Below are 25,268 nucleotides of genomic sequence, written 5' to 3'. Positions count from 1 at the left end.
GGAGCCAAGATAGTCTCTTCAATAAATGGTGTTGGGAAAATTGGACAGATATATGCAATAAAATGAAACTAGACCACCAACTTACACCATACACAAAAATAAACTCAAAATGGATAAAGGACTTAAACGTACGACAGGAAACCATAAAAATTCTAGAAGAATCCAAAGGCAACAAAATCTCAGACATATGACGAAGCAATTTCTTCACTGATACAGCTCCTAGGGCACTTGAAACTAAAGAGAAAATGAACAAATGGGACTACATCAAAATAAAAAGCTTCTGCACAGCAAAAGAAACCATCAACAAAACAACGAGAAAACCCACTGTGTGGGAAAACATATTTGCCAATGTCATATCTGATAAGGGCCTAATCTCCAAAATTTATAGGGAACTCATACAACTTAACAAAAGGAAGATAAACAATCCAACCAAAAAATGGGCAAAGGACCTAAATAGACACCTTTCAAAAGAGGACATTCAGAAAGCCAAGAGACATATGAAAACATGCTCAAAGTCACTAATCATCCGAGAGATGCAAATCAAAACAACAATGAGGTACCATCTCACACCTGTCAGACTGGCTATCATCAACAAATCAACAAACGACAAGTGCTGGAGAGGATGTGGAGAAAAAGGAACGCTTGTGCACTGCTGGTGGGAATGCAGACTGGTGCAGCCACTATGGAAGACAGTATGGAGTTTCCTTAAAAAACTGAAAATGGAACTCCCATTTGACCCTGTGATCCCACTTCTAGGAATATATCCCAAGAAACCAGAAACACCGATCAGAAAGGATATATGCACCCCTATGTTCATAGCAGCACAATTCACCATAGCTAAGATCTGGAAACAGCCTAAGTGCCCATCAGTAGATGAATGGATTAGAAAACTGTGGTACATCTACACAATGGAATACTATGCTGCTGTAAAAAGGAAGGAACTCTTACCATTTGCAACGTCATGGATGGAACTGGAGAGCATTATGCTAAGTGAAATAAGCCAGTCAATGAAGGAAAAATACCACATGATCTCACTCATTCATGGATAATAGAGACCATTATAAACTTTTGAACAATAGATACAGAGGCAGAGCTGCCTCAAACAGATTGTCAAACTGCAGCAGGAAGGCCGGGGAGGGTTGCGGGGCAGGAGGTAGGGGGGTAAGAGATCAACTAAAGGACTTGTATGCATGCATAGAAGCATAACCAGTGGACATAAGACATTGGGGGATAGGGGAGGCTAGGGGACTGTCTAGGGCGGGGGGATAAAATGGACACATATGTAATACCCTTTGTAATACTTTAAGCAATAAAAAAAAAAAATGGTTAAAATGGTCAAAAAAAAAAAAAAAAAGAGCCGGAAGCAAGTGAAGCGGGAAAGCCCCGCTGTCCGGAGACAGAGGAGCCGCAAGATGGCGCTGCTGTGGGACAGGAAGCGAGGGCCGGAGGGAGGGCAAGATGGCGCCGCTGTGGGACAGGAAGCGAGGGCCGGAGGGAGGGCAAGATGGCGCCGCTGTGGCACAGGAAGCGAGGGCCGGAGGGAGGGCAAGATGGCGCCGCTGTGGGACAGGAGCGAGGGCCGGAGGGAGGGCAAGAGGGCCCTGCTGTGGGACAGGAAGCGAGGGCCGGAGGGTGGGCAAGATGGCGCCGCTGTGGGACAGGAAGCGAGGGCCGGAGGGAGGGCAAGATGGCGCCGCTGTGGGGACAGGAAGCGAGGGCCGGAGGGAGGGCAAGATGGCGCCGCTGTGGCACAGGAAGCGAGGGCCGGAGGGAGGGCAAGATGGCGCTGCTGTGGGACAGGAAGCGAGGGCGGGAGGGAGGGCAAGATGGCGCTGCTGTGGGACAGGAAGCGAGGGCCGGAGGGAGGGCAAGATGGCGCCGCTGTGGGGACCGGAAGCGAGGGCCGGAGGGAGGGCAAGATGGCGCTGCTGTGGGACAGGAAGCGAGGGCCGGAGGGAGGGCAAGATGGCGCTGCTGTGGGACAGGAAGCGAGGGCCGGAGGGAGGGCAAGATGGTGCCGCTGTGGCACAGGAAGCGAGGGCCGGAGGGAGGGCAAGATGGCGCCGCTGTGGGACAGGAAGCGAGGGCCGGAGGGAGGGCAAGATGGTGCCGCTGTGGCACAGGAAGCGAGGGCCGGAGGGAGGGCAAGATGGCGCCGCTGTGGGGACAGGAAGCGAGGGCCGGAGGGAGGGCAAGATGGCGCCCCCGCGAGGCTTCTGGGAGCCGCAGGAGCCGTTCCCACCTTCCGCAGGGCTCGCCTTCGGCAGAGCGAGGACGGGGCGGCCCCACCTCACTTGTGAAGCATTTTCCGGGCGGGGACCCGGAGCCCTCAGTCAGCAGGAAGCGGGCCGGAAGGTGTGTGTACACGTGTGGGGGAGGGAGAGGGGAGGGCGGCTGGGTCTTTCACACTGAAGGACAAGGTGGGGAAGATGAACGGACTGACGGGTGGAAGCCTAGTCAGGTGGAGAGCTCCCCTTTTCCTTCTTCTTCCTCAAAAAAATTTACACACACACACACACACACACACACACACGGAAAGTGCCATTTGAACCGTTTTAAAGTGTACGATTCAGTGACATGAAGTGCGTCCACAATGTTGTACAACCATCACCATTATCTAGTTCTAGAACTTTTCATCGGGCCAAAAGAAAATCGACCCATTAAGCAATGGCACCGCATTTCCCCAATATCTGGCTTTTCTGTATCTATTATTTGCCTATTCTGCACATTTCAGATAAATGGAGTCGTATAATACGTAGTCTTTTGTGTCTGGCTTCTTTCATTTAACATAATGTTTTCAAGGTCCATCCATGTTGTAGATGGACCGGGACTTCATTCCTTTGTGTGGCTGAGTAACATTACCGTGTAGACACATACCACATCTTGTTTATCCATTTCATCCATTTAACAGTCGTCTAAATTGTTTCTACCTTTTGGCTGTTGTAAAAAGTGCTGGTATGAATATTTTGAGTACACGTTTTTGTTTGAATACCGATTTCTAATTATTTGGGGTTATATGGCATAGAAGTGCTGGGTCATAGGGTCATTCTGTCTTAACTTCTTGAGGAACCACTCCCCCTTCTTTTTATAGGTGTTCATACACTCACTGAACTGGAAGGGACCTCGCAGGGACTTGGACCAGTGTCTCTCAGACTGCGGCATTTCACACAGCAGTAACCACCATCGTCACCAGCCCTCCCCCAAAAGTAGTAGGGACTTTTGGCAAGATCACGTCCAACCCAGGTAAACGCATTTCCTTGTACTTGTTTTTCTCGTATCACCTCCAACATGGGTCATTTGGGAAGCACATACATGGTCCAATCCTCACCCAAAGCCTGAATTCCCCTCTCCAGCTGCCCTGGGCTTGACCAGGCTCATCTGGGGGGTGCCCCCCTTTTACATAACCCTGGTCCCTGCAATGTTCTTCCTCATGGAGAGCAGGTCCTATCTTCTTCAGGATTGGGACCCATTCCACCCTGTTTCCCGAATGTTCTGTAGGGCTGAGCATGCCAATGTGAAATCCTGATACCAGGAGAGGTGGGGATGAGGCATTCCCCTGACTTGTAAAAATTTTTTAGAAGAAACAGAGAGAATCTCCAAGCTATTTATAGCATAAGTGCCTCCCCCCATTTAAAAAAAATGAGAACAAGCCCTTCAGACGAACAAGGTTTTGTTTTTGCTGTGATTGTCTGAGCTTGTACCAATTCAACATTTCTGTGTGCTGGGCAGCAGCAAGATAGCATGGAGAAAATGTGGGCTCATGAGAGAGAGAGGTGAGACCTGCATTCAAACCGACTGTCTTGTTAATTGGGTGATTTTGGTGAGGTTCATTAATATCGGGGTCACAGTCATCAAATTGGTAGAAAGGGAATTTTAAGGCCTCACGGGGTTATTATGAAGGAAGCAAGACCACTTATAGAAGCACCCGGCACACCACAGGTGCTTGCTCTGTAACAGTTATCACTGGAAGGAATCTGAGCAGCATTTTATGCCTTCATGAGCAAAATCAAAGACAGTCACCATTATTTAATATCCATTTGGCAAACAAAAAAATCACCCTTCAAAGAATCAATTCCCTGTATGGAAATAACAATAAAATAATATTAAAGTGTGTTGCTAAGGACCCACTGGTCAGTGCTGAAGCAAAATGGCAACCTGGCCTCTTACTAAAGGATACAGTGGCCCTGCCCTACCTTACCTTAGGGCAAGGCCAAACCCTAGCCCACACACCTGGAGGGTGGGCTCAGGTCTCCCTGGAGTACAGCTGTGCCCTGTGTTTGTGAGCCCTGGAGAGTTGGCTCCAACAGGAACTAGAAACCTGGAAGAGATTACGTGGATGAGAGCTGGTTCACCCTCTGAGGAGGGAGCTCTGGGCGGCAGAAAGATGTGGTCTCTGCTTTGGAAGGAAGTTGAAGACAAGTCAGCTAGGCTTTCTGCTCTCTCCCACTACTTGGTGACTGTTTATTTCCCTTCTATCATCTTCAAGCTTTGGTGACTCACTGTCCACAGAGATTGGCCTCTCAGCCAAGGATGAAATTTAAGGCAGGGCTAATCCCCTTTTAGGCTGCAGGTTATAGAGAAGAGCCCCCTTATTCAAGGAGAACCTCCATCCCAGGGGAGATGACTCACCACCCACATCCCCAGGGAGCAGATTCATTCTCCCTGGGTTCTGGAGAATCCCATATTGACTTTATCAGGGAGAGCATCGGCATTCACTTTACATGTTCAACAGGATCTATTGGTTAATAAGATGTAATTATCTTACTTGAAATAGACAAGGACAGATGGGCATGGATGGTGCTGCACAACACCTTCAGTCAGGTCCCTGATCTACAGAAAGTATCTTCTTGGCAACACAGGTCAGCATGGATGTCACAGCTGTCTAGCCTTGGCCAGGCCTGCACAGATGTCTTGGGCAGCTCTAAGGCAAGAGCAAACTGGAAGGCTTTCCTGCTTCTGCTCTGTCTGATGGACCAGCTCCTGTGATGACCGGCTGGGAAATCTTCCTGCTTCTTTCTGTCCACCTTGCTAGGAGTCCCAATGACACAAACACCCAGAATCAGGTACAGATGGAGGGCAGGGATCCACTGCCAACCCTGGCAACCTTAGGACTCTGTTGCCAGCAGAACCATCTAAGCTGCTGCTACCTCTGACGAGGCTGCTTCTGGCTTCACCCACCCAACCATGGCTCCATCTGGGCAGTTGGGAGAGCGGAGAGAGGATTTCAAATAGGTAACCATTGTGGAGACTTCACATATCTGCACAACTCCACACAGTGTGATAAGGGCTTTCTCACCTTCGTCTGACCTTCACCTGGGGAGCGCTACCCCAAGATAACAAGAAACTAAGGCTCCAGGAGTGAGAGAAATATGCCTGATATTACCCAATAAAAAGCGGCTCAGTCCCAAACCCCTGTGAGAGGGCTGACTCTAGAATCAGTACTCTTCCCAAGGTTACAAAGGGCTTCTATGCATTTCAAAGAAAAGAACCAGAAATTGGGGGAAAAAAAACCCACAAAAACACAGGTATCTAACTTACCCCTTAACGATATTTAACCCACACTTATGATATGCTGCCTGCCTTCAAACACACCGTCCCCCACATCTGAGGTGCCCTTTTTCTTGCCCCGCTACCTGCTGTACAGTCTCCTTCTTTCCACCTGGCTCTAGCTCTGGCCACTCCTGTCCAGCAAACCTGAGCCATCACTGACGACATCCTCCAAGCTGTCGACCTAGCACACACCTTTTTGACAAGACTCCTCACATGGCACTGCAAGGTTATATTGATGGGCTTATCTCCTCTAAGATACTGTGAGTTCCCTGAGGGCAGAGATGGGTTTTTTTAATCTCTGGATCCAAAGCACCAGCATGGGGTGGGCACAGGGTAAATACTGAGTAAATGTTTACTGAATGAAAAAGTAAACATTTTGCTTGCACAACTAGCCAGCCTCCCTAATGGCCTGCATTAAACCAAGGAGGTGGGAGCTTCCCCTGACCATCGGAGGCATTGGGAGGCAGGGCTTGGACACCCAGCACACACCAGGCAGGAGGGACAGTGCACAGCCGCTGGGAAAGTGCCCTCCCCTACAGGACAGAGAGCCCTCTGAGCAGGGTCCTGGCCATCTCAAAGTCAGGGACCCCTTCACCTTCATGTCTCACTGCCCAGCAGGTCACCTCTGCAGAGAGCTGCTGGGGAGAGAAGAGGCCATTACCAAAGGCAACTGAAGCCCTTGAATGTGCCCTCAACCCATCCTAGGGGCTGTGGGGCTTCATGGCTGCCACTGTCCCGGTCAAAGCAGGGTCTCGTTGCCTGTGTCCAAGGAACCCATCTTGCAAGAGCACCATGAAGGAGCATTCGGTAATCAAATGTGTGGGAAATGGTACAAGTCATCTGGCTCCCTTCAAAACAAACAGTGGTGTACTGAACGTTCTGGGATGTCCTATAGCAAAGATAATTATGTAATTTTGCTGTGACCCAGTGTCTACCAAACCTATTTGATCCAAGAGCCTCACCCCACTTTCACATATACACCCCTCTGTTTTTCTTTATGAAAAGCCTATTAATATCCTGTGAAAATAGTCATCCAGGGAACACGCTTGGGGAAATGCTGGTGAAGGTCGAGCAAGGAAAACACTGTGGAGCTGTTCAGCCTCCTGGGGGAAGGGACACATGGAGTGAGAAGGGTCATCAGAAAAGGGATCACGGCCCAGAAAGGGTGCCAGGGATCCCTCACCAAGCACACACAAACGTCCTGGGTGAAAAAGCCTTAGAGCCACTTGAGTCCAGTGAAAAAGACAAGAGAACCATCCATTCTGAGCCTTAGTCTTCCCATCTGCCAAATGGGAATACTTAGCTCTGTTCTGTCTGGAGTCATCAGATGAGATCATGGAGATTTGTATTTGTGGAAAGCTGATGCCCAGCTCTTCTGCACTGTGGGTGTTTAATCAAACTTACCTGAGTAGAAGCTGCACAAATATGGGCTTATGAAGAGGACAGGAAAACAGCAAAAAGCTGGCAAAAAACCTCAAGGCACATAACTCAGAGGCCATGTATTTCATGTGCAAACAGGCCTAGGCCATCCCTGGTGCTTCTTGCTCCAGGAGCTTGTGGGAGTCAGTGGAAAGAGCACAGGCTCAGAAGTCCACCAGTTCAGTTCAAAGCCAGTCTGCTCCTTCTGCATGTGTAACAGGCACACAGCTTCACTCCTCCATGTCTGTTTCCCCAATGTGCAGGATGGGGTTAAACTATGCCAGCTTCCAGGGTGACAGGATGAATGACACTGAGGTCAAGCTGCTGCACACAATGGTGCCCAATGACTGTGTCTCCTTAAGGGAGGCTGGCATGTGAGGAACAATTATAAAGACATTTGTCAGTGATGCCTAAAATGAAACCCTTTCTCTCCAGTCATGTGGAAAGTTAGCTTCAGCAGGTAGGAGGATGGGAGGACAAAGAACCAACAGCACCCACTGGACTGACAGGCAGAGGGAGAACATGATCAGGCTCTGGGCAATGCAGTAATGACCACTTCTGAAAGCCAATGGAGCAGAAATGGGCATTCATGGCTGGGGGAAGGAGAGATGAGAGGCCTCGCAAGGAGCCAGCATGTGCCCTGCAGAGCTCATGATAAAGATCAGAATTCTGTGAAGGCTACCATATCTAGGGTACATCCTGAAGACCAAGTACTTTATGTACTCTGCTCTAAGCTCCAATGAAGAGGCTAAGTAACCCATCTCTGGCTACATAGCTGGCCACCCACAGGGCTGGATCTGAACTCTGAGCCCTCGTCCACAGCACAAACTCTTTCAACTCCACTGTGCTGTGCTGTCCCCTAAGGTTGGGATTGGATCTCCCACTCACATCTCTTGCCTGTTGAGGTACTCAAGGGTGGAGACGGGCTCTAGCTCGTCTCTGTACCCCCAGCACCCAGCAAATGACAGGAATGCAGCAAGTGTTGGCTGAATAAATTACTCATTTGAAAACAGTACAGAAAGCTACTGGATTTAAATTCAGAGCCCTCTAACATAATATAACATGGTAGAAAAACTACATGAGCCAATGCCCTTCTGAGAAACATAGCACTAACAGAGTTTAGAAAACATTCCAAATTCTCTGCTTCTTTGCCTAGAAAATGTGAGCACCGAAGTCCTTCCACAATGTAATATATTAAGGCAGCGGTTCTCAACCTGTGGGTCACGATCCCTTTGGGGGTCGAACGACCCTTTCACAGGGGTCGCCTAAGACCATCAGAAAACACATATATAATTACATATTGTTTTTGTGATTAACCACTATGCTTTAATTATGTTCAATTTGTAACAATGAAAATACATCCTACATATCAGATATTTACATTACGATTCATAACAGTAGCAAAATTACAGTTATGAAGTAGCAACGAAAATAATTTTATGGTTGGGGGTCACCACAACATGAGGAACTGTATTAAAGGGTCGCGGCATTAGGGAGGTTGAGAACCACTGTATTAAGGTCTTCTGCTCCCACTTGGAAGTGCAGAAAGTCCTACAGTGACCTGGGGTGAGTGGTCTGGAGTACCAGAGCATAATCTTGCCTGATCACAGATGAGGAAGCTAAGGGATCTCGCAAGTTCACACAATAAGCCTCCTCCGTTTTCCAACATAACAGGCTGCCTTTGCAATAAAAAAGGCGCATTCAACACACACATCCTGTTGCATGCTGCATACAGTAGGTGCAGTGAAGTACTAAAGCAGAGTTATGTACAAAGCAGTAAGGGACCCCAGTGACTGGAGGGGTTAGAAAAGGCTTCATTTGATAGATGACTCTAACTGTGGGGAACAAGTTAGAAGTTTTAAGGGAAGATGTAGCAGAAAAGGCTAATCTGCCAAAACATGCACTTCCCCAGGACGGAGTTGTTGCTGTGAAGCCACTACCTGAACAAAGACTACATTTCCCAGTGTCCTCTGCATCCAGGTATGGCCATGTGACTACTGGTGACCACTGGTGAATGGGAATAGGAGGAGCCAATGCAATGTGAGCTAGGCCTTCACCTTCACCATCCCTTTCCCCTTCTGCCAGCCGGAAAAGACTGTGAGGCCCCTGGGAAGGCACAGCCACAGATGAAAGAAGCTGGGCCCCCGAATCACTGTATGAAACCACCTGCCAAGCTGAAGCAGCCATACTAGACTTTAAGTGAGACTAAGTCTCTGATGGGTTGGAGTTTGTGACAGCAACAAGCTTCATCAACTACCACAGCAGGGAAGGGGAAGATGGGTGTTCCAGGCAGAGGGAACAACATGACTAAGGCACAGTGGTGTGACGAGGCACGGAGTGTTTCATCAGGGAACGGGGAAGAGTTGAGGGTGGCTGGTGCACTGGCTGCATGGAGGCAGTATTGAGATTCAGAGAGCTCACGCTGGTGACCACAGGAAGGAGGATCATGTACAGGGATTGTTTCCAGGCGCCCTGGTGTTGCTGGCACTGCTCTCAAAGGAAGAATGGAAGTTGTGAATGGTTTCCTGTAAAATCTGTCTCTCACGTCCCTGTGGAGGAAATTGAAAACAGACACAGAAAGTCTTGTTAAATCTTTTAACCATTAATTCAATTGACACAGTGTTGTTAATGTTCAACTCATACTTGAAGAACCTATGGGTATCTTGGAGAAATAATTGACAGAGTACCAAGTTTAAAAAGACACTGAGTCAGACTCTCCCCCAGCACCCACCATCACAGCATGCCAAAGACTGGAGAGGCCCTGAGACACAGGAGTCCAATCCCCGGGACGAGCATGGACAGCAGAGCCCTGGAAGCAGGACTGACTTGCCCGGGTCACACAGCATGGAAGGGAGATCTCCTCCCCTGCTTTGCTTTGTGTGATCTTCCAGCCCTTGGATTTCCAGGGGATTCAGTGGGAGCCAGACTTCTTTCTGCTACAGTGTGAGAGTTTGAACAGCCTTACTCCTCCTTGCCCAAAAGATGTCAGATTCCTATTCACAGTGATTCACCCCATCCCTGCAAGATCTCCCCTTCTTGCCCCCTTACACACACAGTTTGAGATAGCAAAGGAGGGGATGTAAATGTTTCTTTAAGCGTAGAGAACATCTTCACTGAATTCCTGTCCAAGAGGCAGCAATACACAGAGGTTAAGACAAGAGACTGGTTAGGGCGGGGGGAAAAAAAGAACACATATGTAATACCCTTTGTAATACTTTAAGCAATAAAATATAAATATATATATATATATTATTATATAAAAAAGACAATTTTATATTATATATATATAAAAAAGACAAGAGACTGGAATCAAACAGCCTGAGTTCAAATCCTATCTCTCCATTTACTAGCTTTGTGGCCTTGAGCAAATTACTTTGTCTCTCTGGGCCTTGGTTTCCTCATTTATAAAACAGGGATAATAATAGTACCTTAAATGGTTGCTGCTGACATCGGACCCTGTGTAAGCAGCAGAAGCCTACAGTTCCTATCCTCAAAAGGAAGCAGCGTGGCTTAAACATATTTTTAAAACTAAAAAAATAAAAATTTAGAAAACAAGAAAAATAAAAAAATGTGGTTAAAATGTAAAGCAAATTAAAAATGAGTGATTTCTGGCAGATTATTCTCTTCTAAGAATAAAAAGAATAAAAGTCCATTAAATGAGTCCAGACACCAAACTCTCTCATTTCATGAACTCCCCACATCCAGAGGGGTCCCTCTCCAGACTCCTGGGTGAAAATCTCTAGTGCTGACGTGGCACCCCCGACACCTGAGAGGGCAGTGGGAGTCTCCCTTCAGTTAGTTCTTCCAGTTCATTTTTAAATAAGCTGGGAACATGCCATCAGGATTCCATCAACACAAACCTGAAGGCTGCAGGGCAGAGGACAGAGAAGCAGGTGTGGGGGTGGAGGATCCTGAGTCCCTACTCTACGCTCACTAGTGGGGGCATCCTAGGCATGATGCACCTCCTCCCCCCACTGCTGAGTGTCCATGCCTATAAAATGGGATAATGTCGCATGCTGGGGCTAGATGAGGCTCAACCTGAGATAATGAATGAGGTGACACTATGCAAACTGCAGAAGACGGAAAAATAAACAGGAGGGGTGACAGCGATGCCATTATTAAACACCACCTCAGCCTTAATTGCCTGAGAAACGAGGTCAGGGCGAGACAGGGTTCCAGCATTCTCTGCCTCCTAACCTTAGGAGGGAACTGTGAATGATGAAAACCATAATCATTCCTGCATCCACAACTGATTAAAGATGATGATGATGATGATGATAATTGCCCTTTAAAAACCTCTGAATTTCAAAGGACCTGCCTGATAATTCTCAAAAGAAAAAGAAAAAAGCAAATAGCCATTAAAAGTAGAAAAAGTGTTTTGTCTATCTAATAGTTAAAGAAATGCAAATTAAAACAAGGCACATCTTTTGGCCTATCAAATTAATAAAAATTAAACAACATACCAAACTCTCAACCCACAGCTGGTGGGCATGTTCACTGGCTCTTTCTGGAAAGTAATTCAAGAGAAGATAACGTATACCTTGAATTAGACTCTCTGACTCTGTAATTCCACTTTTAAACATCTATTCTGAGCAGATAATTAGAATGCCGTGTACACAAAGTTGCCCCCTGCAGCACTAGAGAAAGTTTGGATATCTACATCCAACAAGTAGGAATTTAAAAACAATAATTTTAGTACATCCATGAAAATTTATCATATTAAAAAGAGTTCTTAATGGCATGGGTAACTGCATATTTTAATGTTAAATGAAGAAAGTAGGATATAAAAAAAATACATATCTTAGCCACATAAAGACAAACATTTGGCACAGAACACTGCAGAGTAATCTTCTCAAATGTGAACAGTCTTGGCCTCTGGGTGGATGGACTATGATTTCTTTAAAAATTCACCTTTTTGGTTACTGTGCAAATTTAGTAAAATGGATATGTACTGCTTTGATAATCACAAAAAGTGGGAATGAAAAAAAAAAGCAATCAATGGCTTAAGACCAATCAAAGGTGAAACTCAGGTCATCATTTCTGGGTAACCTTCTCCAACATATCAACTACTTGAAACTAATAAGCCAACTCGCATACATACAGCAGCTTGAATATTAGAGTGGATTTGCACAGAAGTTACATGGCTTACAATTGCTTTGGTGATTTTTTTTATGGCTGAGCCAGATTTTTAGGTAATATTCTTTTTTTTTTTTTTTTTAATTTAGGCTAAAACGTTCTATATCTCGAATTTTTCCTATCCTTCCTTGAATGGCCTACACATGGCTTTCCCCACTTCCATCCTCTCCTTGTCTCACATATGTGAAGGCAAGAGGAGGAAGGTCCGAAAACTCCTGAGCCACAGGGTGACTAAGCCAATTAACTGAGGAAGTGTATGCAAAGCGGCTTATGAAGGACAAAGTGCTTCATGAATATTTATTTGCTATTGGTGCTACAAGTCCGGTCAATACTCTGTGCATACCTGGCAATACAGAGAAAGAACCATAAAACCGACCATGCTCTCTGATAATAACCTCGTATCGTGGAACAGAGCAGAGGAACTAAACCACAGAAGAACAAGGAAAGAGGCAGAGATGTCCACTACAGTAGTTTTTGTAACAGCAAAATCCCAGACGCGGCACTACAGTGCAACAAATGGGGAGCCGTTAGGCAAAGTGTGAAAAAGCAACAGATAAGCAAGTATTGTACATTGTTGTTGGAATGAGAGACAGAAAAACCCAGGCCACATTAGGGAAGAAAGCAGAAGGCAAAGGCATGTCAATAGCCGGATGCTACTGAAACATGACTGCCTGACTAATATCTGCAAGTGGGTGTGATTTGCTTTTCGTGTTTTGTTTGTTTTTGTTTGTTTGTGTTTTGCACATGTGTGCCTTTGGGTGAGATGGAGGCATTGCTAATCTTTAGCTTTAAAGGTGAAATTTAACATTAGACAAAAATGCAGGATGCTAACAATACCAACAGTGATTGATGGGTGTGCCAGGGGCTGTAAGCAGTTTAGTCCTGGCGTCAGTGCCATCATTCCTGCCTTACAGACGAGGAGAGCCTGGCTCAGAGAGGTACCTGACTTGCCCCGGGTAGCACAGGGAGTGAGTGCAGGTGTTGTGGTTCAGACACAGGTCGGCCTGACAGCAGGGCATGTCTTTTAATCACGGTCTCTGCTTCCAGTGCGCTCTCAAGGGCATTTCCCAGCCCTATAGGCTGAAATTTCTGGAGGGACTATTTTAGCTGAATCTCGGGAGAAACCACCTTATGGGAAGAGAGATCTGGAAAAGGAACGGGTCACACTCGGAGGCAGTGAGCACCCGGTCATGAGACGCAGGCAAGCGGGGCCAGCCTCTGCCAAATATGCCGGAGAAAAAATTAGACCCCGAAGGTCCTTGGAAACACGGAGGGCCTAGAATCCTAGTAAAGCTCTGAGCTGTTCAAAACAGGAAGAAAAAATAAAGAAGATTGAGAACAATACCTTGCCTGCGTTCAGTTCAGAAATTGCTGCCAGAATCTGCTGCCTGGATCCATCTGTCTTAATACCCAGCTCCTTCAAGTCGCCGTCAGTGAGGGTGAGGAAGGCTTCCATATCCACCTGGGGAGAAAGTAGGGGGTTCGCTACCATCCGCCTGGCGCCACACCTCTGTTCCCAACCACAATAGAAATATCATGATTATGCGCTATTAGTGCTTATTAGTAGTGAATCAATTATGACTTACTATTTCCAATTCCTGACTTTAGGCGGAAAGTTTAGTTGAAAATATCGGTAAGAACTAACTCTCCTGAACTCTAGCCCTGGGCTTTTCAGCATAGGTGAACGCTGGAAAATCCTGCAGATGAAACAAGTAAGAAAAGCCTCCGAGGCAGCCATCTGGGTGCTAGAGTGGTGAATGTCCAAGTCCTGCTGTTAGAAAGTAAATTCCAGCTTCGGCGGGACTTTTACAATATTGGCTACTGCACAGAAATTAAGGGTAAATGGAAGTACTCACCATGTTTCCCCCCAGAGGACAAGAGAGACGCAGACTGTGGAAAGATAGAGAAAATAAACAAGCAGAAGCAATAAGGAGAGAAGAGCACAGAGAACGGAGGTGGAGAAGGGCTCAGAGTAAGGGCATCCCAACACCGTACAACCCTTGGTTTCTACGGGAGAAATCCTAACCTTTCTGTCATCCCTGCCTGAGCCTCAGCTCCAGGAGAAACACCTCCCACCCCATCTTTCCTTCTCTCTTTTAACAGTCACTTTACTTTCCCAGATTTAAAAAAAACAAACCTTGACCCAGGTTTGAGTTGGTGGGAAAAGGTCTACTCCCTTATCCAATCCCAAGCTCTCTCTGAGATGCAGGCATCTCCCATCTCTCTGACGATTAGCTCCTCTGGGCCTTCACAGCTCAGGCACGAAAGAGTGCCGTGGCTTTGACTGAAACCACCTGCCCCTGGCCCAGCAGGACACTCACTCCCCTCTGCCCCCATCCCAGACGTGTGGCAGAGACGCCACATCCAGTCGCCTGTGGCCAGCTTCTCAGAAGGCAGGGAATATATAAAACAAGAGTCGGCAGCCATCAGCAAACAGGAAAGACTTTCTTGTTGACCATAAAAATCCCTGCTCAAAAGGAAAACTCCAGGGAGGCAGGAAGGACAGACTGGATAGGGCAGAAAAGCAAACCGAGAAAGAAAGCCACAGCATCCCAGTCTGTTTCTTGAAAGGAAATACAAACTCCTTAATTGCATCTTGAGCTTGTTGGGGACAAGGACTGATTCTCCTGATTGCTACTATATTTGTGACAGTTTCATGTACTAAGCTGAGCACCAAAATATTCTAAACCAGTGATTACACCCTGGTGGCTTGTAGGCCTCAGAGGAATTTTGTTTGGCCAAAAGAGGAAATATTTTAATAGCTTATTGAAATATAATTCATCTACCATGCCGTTCTCCCCTTTAAAGTGTACAATTCAAAGATTTTTAGTACAGAGTTGTGTAACCTTCACCACACTCAATTTTAGAACATGTTCATGCCCATTAGAAATCACTCCCCATCTCTCCCTGCATTCCCTGGCAGCCACTCGTCTCTCTGTCTCTACAGATTTGCCTATTCTGGAAATTTCATATAAATGGAGTCATACAACACGTGGCCATTTGTGTCTGGCTTCTTTCACTTATCACTGTGTCATGCTTTCAAGGTTCATCCCTGCTGTAGCATGTGTCAGTGCTTCATTCCTTTTTTATGACCAAGTTACAGTCCATTGTACAGAGTTAACACATTTTATTTATCCATTCATCAAGCAATGGGCATCTGGGTTGTTTCCACCTTTTGGCTGCTATGACAATGCTGCTATGGACATCTGTGTGCAAGTTTTTGTTTGGACATGTATTTTCATTTCTCTTGGGTGTATACCTCGGAGTGGGATTATGGGGTCAGACAGTAACTCTATGTTTAACATTTTGAGAAACTACCAAACTACAGGACAGTAATATTTTAAATATGTGACTGTGAGTGCTTTGAAGCAAATAGGAACTCTTAGATGAACACAGGCTCTATATCCAGACACTTAGCACAGAATCATTAGGATTTGCCTCTGATCCGCTTTAAACCTAAAGGCCTGTCAGTCAATCCCCTTTGACAAGTGTGTGGACAGACTCAAATGTGATGAGAGAGAGAGAGCAGTGCTCAAAATTACAAAAGTTTATTACAACAAAACAAGCCATAAGGTCCCCAGGATTTCACTGTGATGAACTGAACTAAATGTGCTGAACACGAATTCTATTTCCTCAGCTGTCTCAGTGAAAAAGATCAATCCAGGAAGGCAAAATGAAAACCCACATATTTAGACAAACTTTTTTAACAGCAGGATTTAAATTGACATTCAAAAAGACATCCTTACCTCTTGCTCCTCAAAAATGGGCTGGTATTTCTCCAGTGACAATTTCTTAAGGATTCCAGTCAGTTCATCTTCAGGAGGAAAAGATGTGAAAAAAACACCATTTTAGAATTTGATAAATATATCAAAAGAGTGAACTTCAAACTTTCATTGACTCTCCAATGGCTGCAACCATCAAGTTCTTGGCATTCTAGCTGCTGGGTCTAAAACTCCGCCTTCTGTCCAAGAACAGTTTTTAGTTATGATTTCTTGACTGCTGGTCTCTGCACCTGCAGTAAATGCTAATGCCAGCAAGTCCCCAGCTAGTCAGAGAAAGAACTTAAGAGAAGAGGCAGGTGCGGTTGAGGCCGGAATTGGGGTTTGGCTCAGGTGTGCAGAGGCTGTGGCTTCCAGAAAGAAGGTCACATCGCAGTGCAGCAGCAGAGCCAGAGGGGCAGAGACCAGAGGAAAACAGCATATTTTGGGTATCGAGATATCCGAGTAGGGACAGTAGAGAAAGGAAACAAGACCAGCATCTGGGGCTTGAAGAAATATTTATTCACACATTCAGTAAGTATTTACCAGACAAGGCATTGAGGACTCAATAGGGACCAAATAGACAACAAGCAGGCTGACAGAGAAGGAGCAGAACAGCATGTGGGAGGCCGACAGGGGATGGGAGGCTGACAGGGGATGGGAGGGCAACAGGAGATGGGAGGATGCTGTTTTATAAAGGGTGGTCAGGAAAGGCTTCTTTTATGAGGTGTCCTTTGAGCACTAAATGAAGACGTGCAGATGTCAAGGGAAGAGCAGCAGGCAGGGGGAACAGTAAGTGCAAAGGTCCTGGGGCAGTGGGTGTAGTTCACAGAACAGTGAACTGGAGGTTAGAAGGCCTGAGTTCCTTCTTTTATACACTCATTCAACAGTGGCTACCAATGTGTCTACTCTGTGCTGGGAATGCCAGCATGGAAAGGTTCCTGCGATGAAGGAGCTCAGGGTGGCTGGGAAGATATAATGAAGAGGTGACAACTGGTGCACATTGCTCACCATCAGGTGCCTGGTACATGGATGACACATTTGCTCTTTACAAAACCCCATGAGGTACATCCTATTACTTTCCTACTTACAGATGAGAAAGTAAGGCACAAAAAGGGTAGGTGCCATATCCTGGGTAGGTCATACAGCTAGTCCACAGGGATTCAAACCCAAGCTCTAGCTACGAGGTCTGTACTATTCACCCAGCTCTGCCACTTCTCCCGTTGGTGATGAGTGAAGGGCGCAAACAAGGGGATCCGGGGACAGAGAGGACAGCTGACCCAGCCGAAGGAACTGGAGAATCTTTCACAGAAGAGCTGCTATTGTGCTAGGATGTATGTGATGTGTGATGAACTGAGTCCCAACACAGACATAATCCATTGTAGTTTCATGACACCAAAACCTTTGCTCCTGCTGTTCCCTCCACATGCAGTCTCCCTCCACAGTGTGTGCTGGTAAATGGTTAACAACTGCCTCTCAGGGGAAATGTATTCATGTGTGTAGGCACATAAGTTTACTGCAGAGTTTACTGACATAAAGAATGTGTAATGCACAATTTACACATGATAATAGGTTATACAATACTCTTTATTATAAATTCCATATAGCAAATGTTTTCATTGCATTTCAGGTGTCTCACTGAATTCTTGTACCTATAGCTAGAGAGCGTAGCATATTTCCAACATAAAGGCTGGTTAATCGTTCCTTTTATGTGATATGTAAGACAAAATGAAACAATGAAGACATATGTTAGAACTTCATGTGAGCACACTTTGCTGAATTAGATAACCATTTTCAAATCCTGGAAGAATATTTTCTCAATTTCTTGTGCTATTCACAGTATATCCATACCAGACATGACCCTTTTAAGTTTAACCTGCATAGTTAACATTGTCTCCCACAGACTAGATCACGTCTAGGTGAGCTACAAAACAACAAACCAGGCCCTGACTGGTGGTGTTTGTTGATTTCCACGGTGTAAAATACACCCATCATAGGCGATTTCAACCTACCAATGTAGTGTTCCTGAAAGTGGAACTGGGAGGAGTAATGCATCATTATATAATATTCCCACCATATAAACGAGATGTAAATAACCTCAAGAGCACAGACATTGCTAAAATGCACTAAAAAAAACACAGTAAAAAATTTTGTTTTAAATACTAATGCCTTTATACTTAATATAATTTATCTAATTATAAATTCATGTCATTTGTTTTTTGTTTTTCCTTTTTCATCTTCTTTTATATATGTTTACACACACACATATATATATAGTTGTTGTAATTTGACTTTTAATAGCTGCGTTTAATCACCAGCTCATACATTTCCTATAAAGTTAACACTCAGCTCCAGCCCATCACTGCCTCATCACTTCTCAGCCCAAGCGGCCTGGCCGAATGCCCACTCCGGCAAAGCCTGCTACGACGCTCTGCACTTTGCTGCTCACATCTTGTGTTACAATCATTTCATGAGATTCTGTTGAATGCATCTGACTCCCCTGCCTGATTGTGAGTTATCCTACCACCCAGCACACATATGGTATCCAGTGCCTGCCTTAGAAGCCTTCATGAGATGAACGTGAGAATGAGAAGGCGGCTTCCAATGGGAGTCCAGAGAGAGGGACTGGGATGGAAAGATGGGCAGGGCAAAGGCTTGCATGCAGCCCTTGATTGGGCCCACACATTTCCCACAAAAATATAATATCTGTGTCTCAATGGATTTCAGCATCTATTCTACAACAGTCTAATGCCCACAGGACAAGGGTCTCACTGCCTCAGGACCCACAAACCCCAGAAGGAAAAACTGAGCTTTCTAAGCAAGAGAAATTAATCCAAAAAGAATTCGCTGTCAGGTCCTCCTCTTTTTTCATCCCAACTAGGGCTCTGCAAACCTTTTAAATAATGAATAAAAGGGGGAAAGAGTGGGCATGGACAATGCATACACATGTCCACTGTCTCAACTCTGTTTTGGAAAAAGGTGAGGTACAAATACCTAACTGAATCATTAGGGGTTTCTACTCCTGGAAGCCTCTGAGGTGGGAGAATTCATGAGTGGGGAACTTAAAGATTCCACCTAGAAAACACAGTTAGTCACCATTTCCCCTAAGAACAGGAACAAGACAGGGATGCCCCCTCTCACCACTCCTGTTCAACATAGTACTGGAAGTGTTAGCCAGTGCAATTCGGCAAGAAGAAGAAATAAAAGGCATCCAAATTGGAAAAGAGGAAGTAAAACTGTCCTTATTTGCAGACGACATGATATTATACATACAAAACCCTAGAGACTCCATCAAAAAGCTACTAGACTTAATACATGAATTTGGCAATGTAGCAGGATACAAAATTAACCCCAAGAAATCTGAGGCATTTCTATACACCAATAGTGAACTTTCAGAAAGAGAGATTATAAAAACAATCCCGTTTACCATCGTACCAAAAAAATTAAGCTACCTAGGAATAAACTGAACTAAAGAGGTAAAAGACCTCTACTCGGAAAACTACAGGACGTTAAAAAAAGATATAGAGGAAGACATAAACAGATGGAAGAACATACCGTGTTCATGGATTGGTAGAATCAACATCATTAAAATGTCCATACTACCCAAAGCAATCTATAAATTCAACGCACTTCCCATTAAAATACCAATGGCATACTTCAGAGATCTAGAACGAACTCTCCAAAAATTCATCTGGAATAAAAAAAGACCCCGAATAGCTGCAGCAATCCTGAAAAAGACCAAAGTAGGTGGGATCTCAATACCAGATATCAAGTTGTATTACAAAGCCACTGTTCTCAAAACTGCCTGGTACTGGCACAAGAATAGGCATATAGATCAATGGAATAGAATAGAGAGCCCAGAAATCGGCCCGAACCAATATGCTCAATTAATATTTGACAAAGGAGGCAAGAACATACAATGGAGCCAAGATAGTCTCTTCAATAAATGGTGTTGGGAAAATTGGACAGATATATGCAAGAAAATGAAACTAGACCACCAACTTACACCATACACAAAAATAAACTCAAAATGGATAAAGGACTTAAATGTACGACAGGAAACCATAAAAATTCTAGAAGAATCCAAAGGCAACAAAATCTCAGACATATGACGAAGCAATTTCTTCACTGATACAGCTCCTAGGGCACTTGAAACTAAAGAGAAAATGAACAAATGGGACTACATCAAAATAAAAAGCTTCTGCACAGCAAAAGAAACCATCAACAAAACAACGAGAAAACCCACTGTGTGGGAAAACATATTTGCCAATGTCATATCTGATAAGGGCCTAATCTCCAAAATTTATAGGGAACTCATACAACTTAACAAAAGGAAGATAAACAATCCAATCAAAAAATGGGCAAAGGACCTAAATAGACACCTTTCAAAAGAGGACATTCAGAAAGCCAAGAGACATATGAAAACATGCTCAAAGTCACTAATCATCTGAGAGATGCAAATCAAAACAACAATGAGGTACCATCTCACACCTGTCAGACTGGCTATTATCAACAAATCAACAAACGACAAGTGCTGGAGAGGATGTGGAGAAAAAGGAACGCTTGTGCACTGCTGGTGGGAATGCAGACTGGTGCAGCCACTATGGAAGACAGTATGGAGTTTCCTTAAAAAACTGAAAATGGAACTCCCATTTGACCCTGTGATCCCACTTCTAGGAATATATCCCAAGAAACCAGAAACACCAATCAGAAAGGATATATGCACCCCTATGTTCATAGCAGCACAATTCACCATAGCTAAGATCTGAAAACAGCCTAAGTGCCCATCAGTAGATGAATGGATTAGAAAACTGTGGTACATCTACACGATGGAATACTATGCTGCTGTAAAAAAGAAGGAACTCTTACCATTTGCAACGTCATGGATGGAACTGGAGAGCATTATGCTAAGTGAAATAAGCCAGTCAATGAAGGAAAAATACCACATGATCTCACTCATTCATGGATAATAGAGACCATTATAAACTTTTGAACAATAATAGATACAGAGGCAGAGCTGCCTCAAACAGATTGTCAAACTGCAGCAGGAAGGCCGGGGAGGGTTGGGGGGCAGGAGGTAGCGGGGTAAGAGATCAACTAAAGGACTTATATGCATGCATATAAGCATAACCAATGGACATAAGACACTGGGGGATAGGGGAGGCTAGGGGACTGTCTAGGGCGGGGGGATAAAATGGACACATATGTAATACCCTTTGTAATACTTTAAGCAATAAAAAAAAAAAGAAGTGAAAAAAAAAAAGAAAAGAAAACACAGTTAGGGAGGAATGGGCTTGCTAGTGAAATCTGAAGCTTTTATATATGATTACACTAGCTATCACAAAACAGTAAAGCAGCCCCCAAATACAGAGGATGCCACCGGCAGCTCAGGACAGACTAGGGCCTGTGCAGCTGATTCTGACTTATCACCTCCTGGGCAGAACCTGCTCAGCACGACCGCCCAGCACTGCAGTGAGGGACCTGCAAATGCACTGGTGAGGCCCATGTGCACGCTGAGATCTTTCACCCCTCTCCGGTTTATACTCCTTGATTTGCACCTGCCTGAGCCCCCATCTCTCACAGAAGCTCTGCTCCCTCCTTCCCCATCCCCACTCCCAGGAGCCACCAGAGGGCAGTTTTAATAGATGACCCTCTTCTCATCTCCCTTTATCTTTCCTGGGGCCTCACTGCTGAGACGCCGCTCCTGCCCTGCCATCCACTCCTTCTTTCCCCTCATCACCCCTACGGGAGAGGCTTCCATTCTTGCATGCAGAGTCCAAAGTTCTGGTTGCAAAAGTCTACAGCTTTTGCTTGCCCAGCATCCACCCTCCTCCTCTTTCAGGAAATAGAACTTCAATTTTCCTGTGAGGAACCACTTCTCTCTCACTTCCAATCCATACTGTGTAAGCAGTGCAGACTCCAACCCTGGCTCCAAAGGCAGACACAAGACCTGGGCCGGGCCAGTCAGCACATTCACCCCAATGGGCCCAGAGGTAGTCAAGGATGACACAGTTGTTATAAATATAGCTGCAGCAGGCCAATGACCTTTACACTTGAGATTTTGTTGGGTCTACTGAGAGGTCAGCACTCTTTCTGCTGGGGTTGCTAAGTTAGTAGGAAGAGGAAGTAAGCCTAAAGCTGCTTGGGGACATCCTTGTCACCACTCAGAGAGAGCCTACCTGAGACACGGAGAGAAATACTCCCAAAGCGCCTGGATCCAGACATGCCTGAAGCACACCCTAGACCAGCCGTGGGCAAACTACAGCCCGCGGGCCGGATCCGGCCCGTTTGAAATGAGTAAAACTAAAAAAAAAAAAAAAAAAAAAAAGACCGTACCCTTTTATGTAATGATGTTTACTTTGAATTTATATTAGTTCACACAAACATTCCATCCATGCTTTTGTTCCGGCCCTCCGGTCCAGTTTAAGAACCCATTGTGGCCCTAGAGTCAAAAAGTTTGCCCACCCCTGCCCTAGACACATCCGTTATAGGAAACCAACAAATGATGAGGTTTTTTTTTTTTGTTTTTGCTTAAAGCAAGTGAGTGGAGATTCCATCACTTGCAACCGAAAGAATTCTGACTTATACAAGGTTCAGGGAATGGTACCTAACTGCTGTTGGAGAAACATTCCTACTGGTGTGCATATAAACAAAGCTCACTACATTCCAAAACTATGAGGTAGCTTACCATACCTTAAGCACAGTGAAGACAAAAGCACAAGGCAGAGTCAGGGAAGGGGAGGGGCCGGTGTTGTTTGTTTATTTGTAACAAATAAGCCTGACCTAGGATGACTAGAGCAATGAAAGGTACCTGCCAGGTCACCATGGTGAAGAAAAGGTTGGGGTTCAGGACCTCAGGGGACTCACCCTCATCGGTGATGGTGCCGCTGCTAGAGCCCCCACTGCTCTTGGACTGCCGGTGGGACGAGGAGGAGGACACCGAGGACTCGGCCGCGTGGCCTTTGGGCGAAGGGGAGGGTGTGAGGGTGGGGGAGGTACTTTTGGAGGTAGTGGAAGTTCCAGATGGAGGCCTTTTGCTCATCTCCAGTTTCTGCACAAAAGATTAAGACAAATACATAGCTATCACCTGGACGGTGAAATGATTAAAACAGACATACAACAGAGAACATTCAACAGGATAGCCAACCAGGGCTATGAAATCTATTTGAAAAAAAAACATGAAAGCAAACACAGCATTATTAGAACAGTTACAGGAGAACCCTCCCCTGGAGCTGAGCAGTGGGATGGAAAAAGTGGCCCTACAAGTCAGGAAATTCAGGGACTAGTCCTGCCACTGCTAGCATCAGGTCCTTGGCCAAGTCCCCTCCCTCTCAGTTAATCCAGCTCTAAGATGAAAGTGTGGCTTGTATACCCACAAAACCCCTTTCTGCTCTTGATGTCATCTAAACCAGTTGCTTCCAACCTTTCGCCAAAGGACACATTGTCCCCCTCTGTTTGTGTGTGTGTACCATTTAGTTTTAAAAACACTTTTTTATTTGGAAATATTTTGATTTACAGAAGAATTACAAAAACAGAGAGTTCTGTGTATCCCTCAGCCAGCTTCCCCTGATATTAACATCTTACATAACCATAGTACAATTATCGAAATGAAGAAATTAACACTGGGACATACTGTTAGCTAAACTACAGACTTGACTCAGACTTCATTTCACCGCTTGTTCCACTAATGCCCTCATGCTCATCCAGGATCGGGTCCAGGTTCCCATGTTGCATAGACTTGTCCCGTCTTAATCTCCTCCAATCTGTGACAGACAGCTCTTCAGTTTTGCCTTGTCTTTCATGACCATGACACTTTTGAAGAGACCTGGTCAGGTATTTGTAGACTGTCCCTCAAATTGGGTTTCTCTTATGTTTTCTCGTAATTAGATTTGCTTATGGGTTTTTGGGTCAATGACCACAGAGGTGATGTGTCATTCTTAGCACGTCATACCAGGAGGCACAAAGTCTCAATATCTTATTGCTGATGTGTTAACCTTCATCACTTAGTGAAGATGGTGTCTGTCAAGTTTTTTCATTGTGAAGTTACTATTTTTCACTTCATAATAAAGAAATATTTGGGGGAAGATATTTTGAGCTAAGTATCTTGTTTTTCCCTAAAAGTCCTTAATTAGTATTTGTCTATAAAACAGATCTACCACAGCCCTAGCCCGTTTGGCTCAGTGGATAAAGCGTTGGCCTGCGGACTGAAGGGTCCCGGGTTTGATTCCGGTCAAGGGCATGTGCCTTGGTTGCGGGCACATCCCCAGTGGGAGGTATGCAGGAGGCAGCTGATCGATGTTTCTCTCTCATCAATGTTTCTAACTCTCTATCCCTCTCCCTCTCTCTGTAAAAAATCAATACAATTTATTAAAAAAAAACAAAAAACAGATCTACCCCAGCCAACAGCAAAGAAACATGATACTCTGGACCTGTGGGCAGCATTATTGGGGCAGGGGGCAGGTAAGTATAAGATTTAAGGTGCTCTGAGATATCTGAACTACTCTCTATGTCCTCAATATAGGAGATTGATTACATTAATGGCCCCATGTCCACTCCTCCCTGGACCCATACCTTTTACTACATAACTCTCTCTCTGTTCTCCTGCACTGGGTGTGCTGATTTGCTTGAACAACTTCATTGTTTTTTAACTCATGGCTTCAGGAGAACATGTCCCAGCTTGTAGACACACATGGCCCAGTTGTCCTGGTTAACCCAGCCAATGGCCAGACATGCAAGTGATCTGCCTCGTGAAGTCTAGCCTACACTGCTGACCTGCAGATTCATGAGCTAAAGAGATGCTTTTTGTTTTAAACCACCCGCCTTTAGGGTGGGAGCAGGAAGCTGACATACCCAGTGGACCTTTGGGCGTTCAGAGGTCTGGGAAGCGTAGGAAAATGCTCTGAACCTCCCAATCTGAGCCTCCTAAGGCTCACTTCATGCTGATTCACAAACAAGCTAGAAGCCATGCCTTGTGAATATTCCACTATTACAGTAGAGCTTGTTTTAAGCAAAGTACAAAAACCAGATTCAGGAGGATCATATTTTGAATACTAATTTCTAATGCTTCCTAAGGGAGTCTTTGAAAAGCCCTTTATGTCTCCATTTTGCTGCTGGAGCCATTGACAGAAAGCCACTCCTGATGTCCTTTGATTTAGGGCAGTGGTTTCTGAGAGCTCTGAGCTGGGATGGCTTCCACACTCTGGGGGAAAAACAGATTCCCCAAGACCCTGTCTTGAGAGTTTCATTCGGTTATGCTGGGTGGAGCCCAGAAACCTGAAGGTTGCAGCATATTATTATGTTAAGACTATCAGGTGATCATTGAACTGGATCGTTTCCCCAGTTTATTATTTCCCGAATGCATCTTTTGACACAATTTCCATTCATCAGAATATGCATGTATATAGA

The 25,268-nt window shown here is 45.3% G+C and overlaps 1 protein-coding gene across 3 annotated transcripts in view; it reads right to left on the bottom strand.

The window, feature by feature from the left end:
• Positions 1-8,372: 8,372 nt before the first annotated feature.
• ANKS6 (ankyrin repeat and sterile alpha motif domain containing 6) overlaps positions 8,373-25,268 on the bottom strand; it is a 43,307-nt gene continuing 26,411 nt past the window's right edge. The window contains exons 12-17 of one of the 3 annotated variants that reach the window (XR_004971203.1): positions 22,731-22,914; positions 15,852-15,919; positions 13,962-13,995; positions 13,692-13,802; positions 13,451-13,567; positions 9,494-9,518 (exon numbers count right to left, since the gene is read on the bottom strand). Coding sequence is in view for 1 of the 3 variants with exons in the window: in XM_036330235.1 (XP_036186128.1) it covers positions 9,414-9,518; positions 13,451-13,567; positions 15,852-15,919; positions 22,731-22,914 (474 nt within the window). In the remaining 2 variants the exon portion in view is untranslated. Of the gene's footprint in view, positions 9,519-13,450; positions 13,568-13,691; positions 13,996-15,851; positions 15,920-22,730; positions 22,915-25,268 lie in introns of all 3 variants that reach the window. The other 2 variants (XR_004971202.1, XM_036330235.1) reach the window with 2 other exon arrangements.

This window comes from Myotis myotis, unplaced genomic scaffold (assembly GCF_014108235.1).
Source record: "Myotis myotis isolate mMyoMyo1 unplaced genomic scaffold, mMyoMyo1.p scaffold_m19_p_12, whole genome shotgun sequence".
NCBI lineage: Eukaryota > Metazoa > Chordata > Mammalia > Chiroptera > Vespertilionidae > Myotis > Myotis myotis.
The sequence above is the reverse complement of the archived record's forward strand: the minus strand, read 5'-3'. Positions and strand labels throughout refer to the sequence as shown.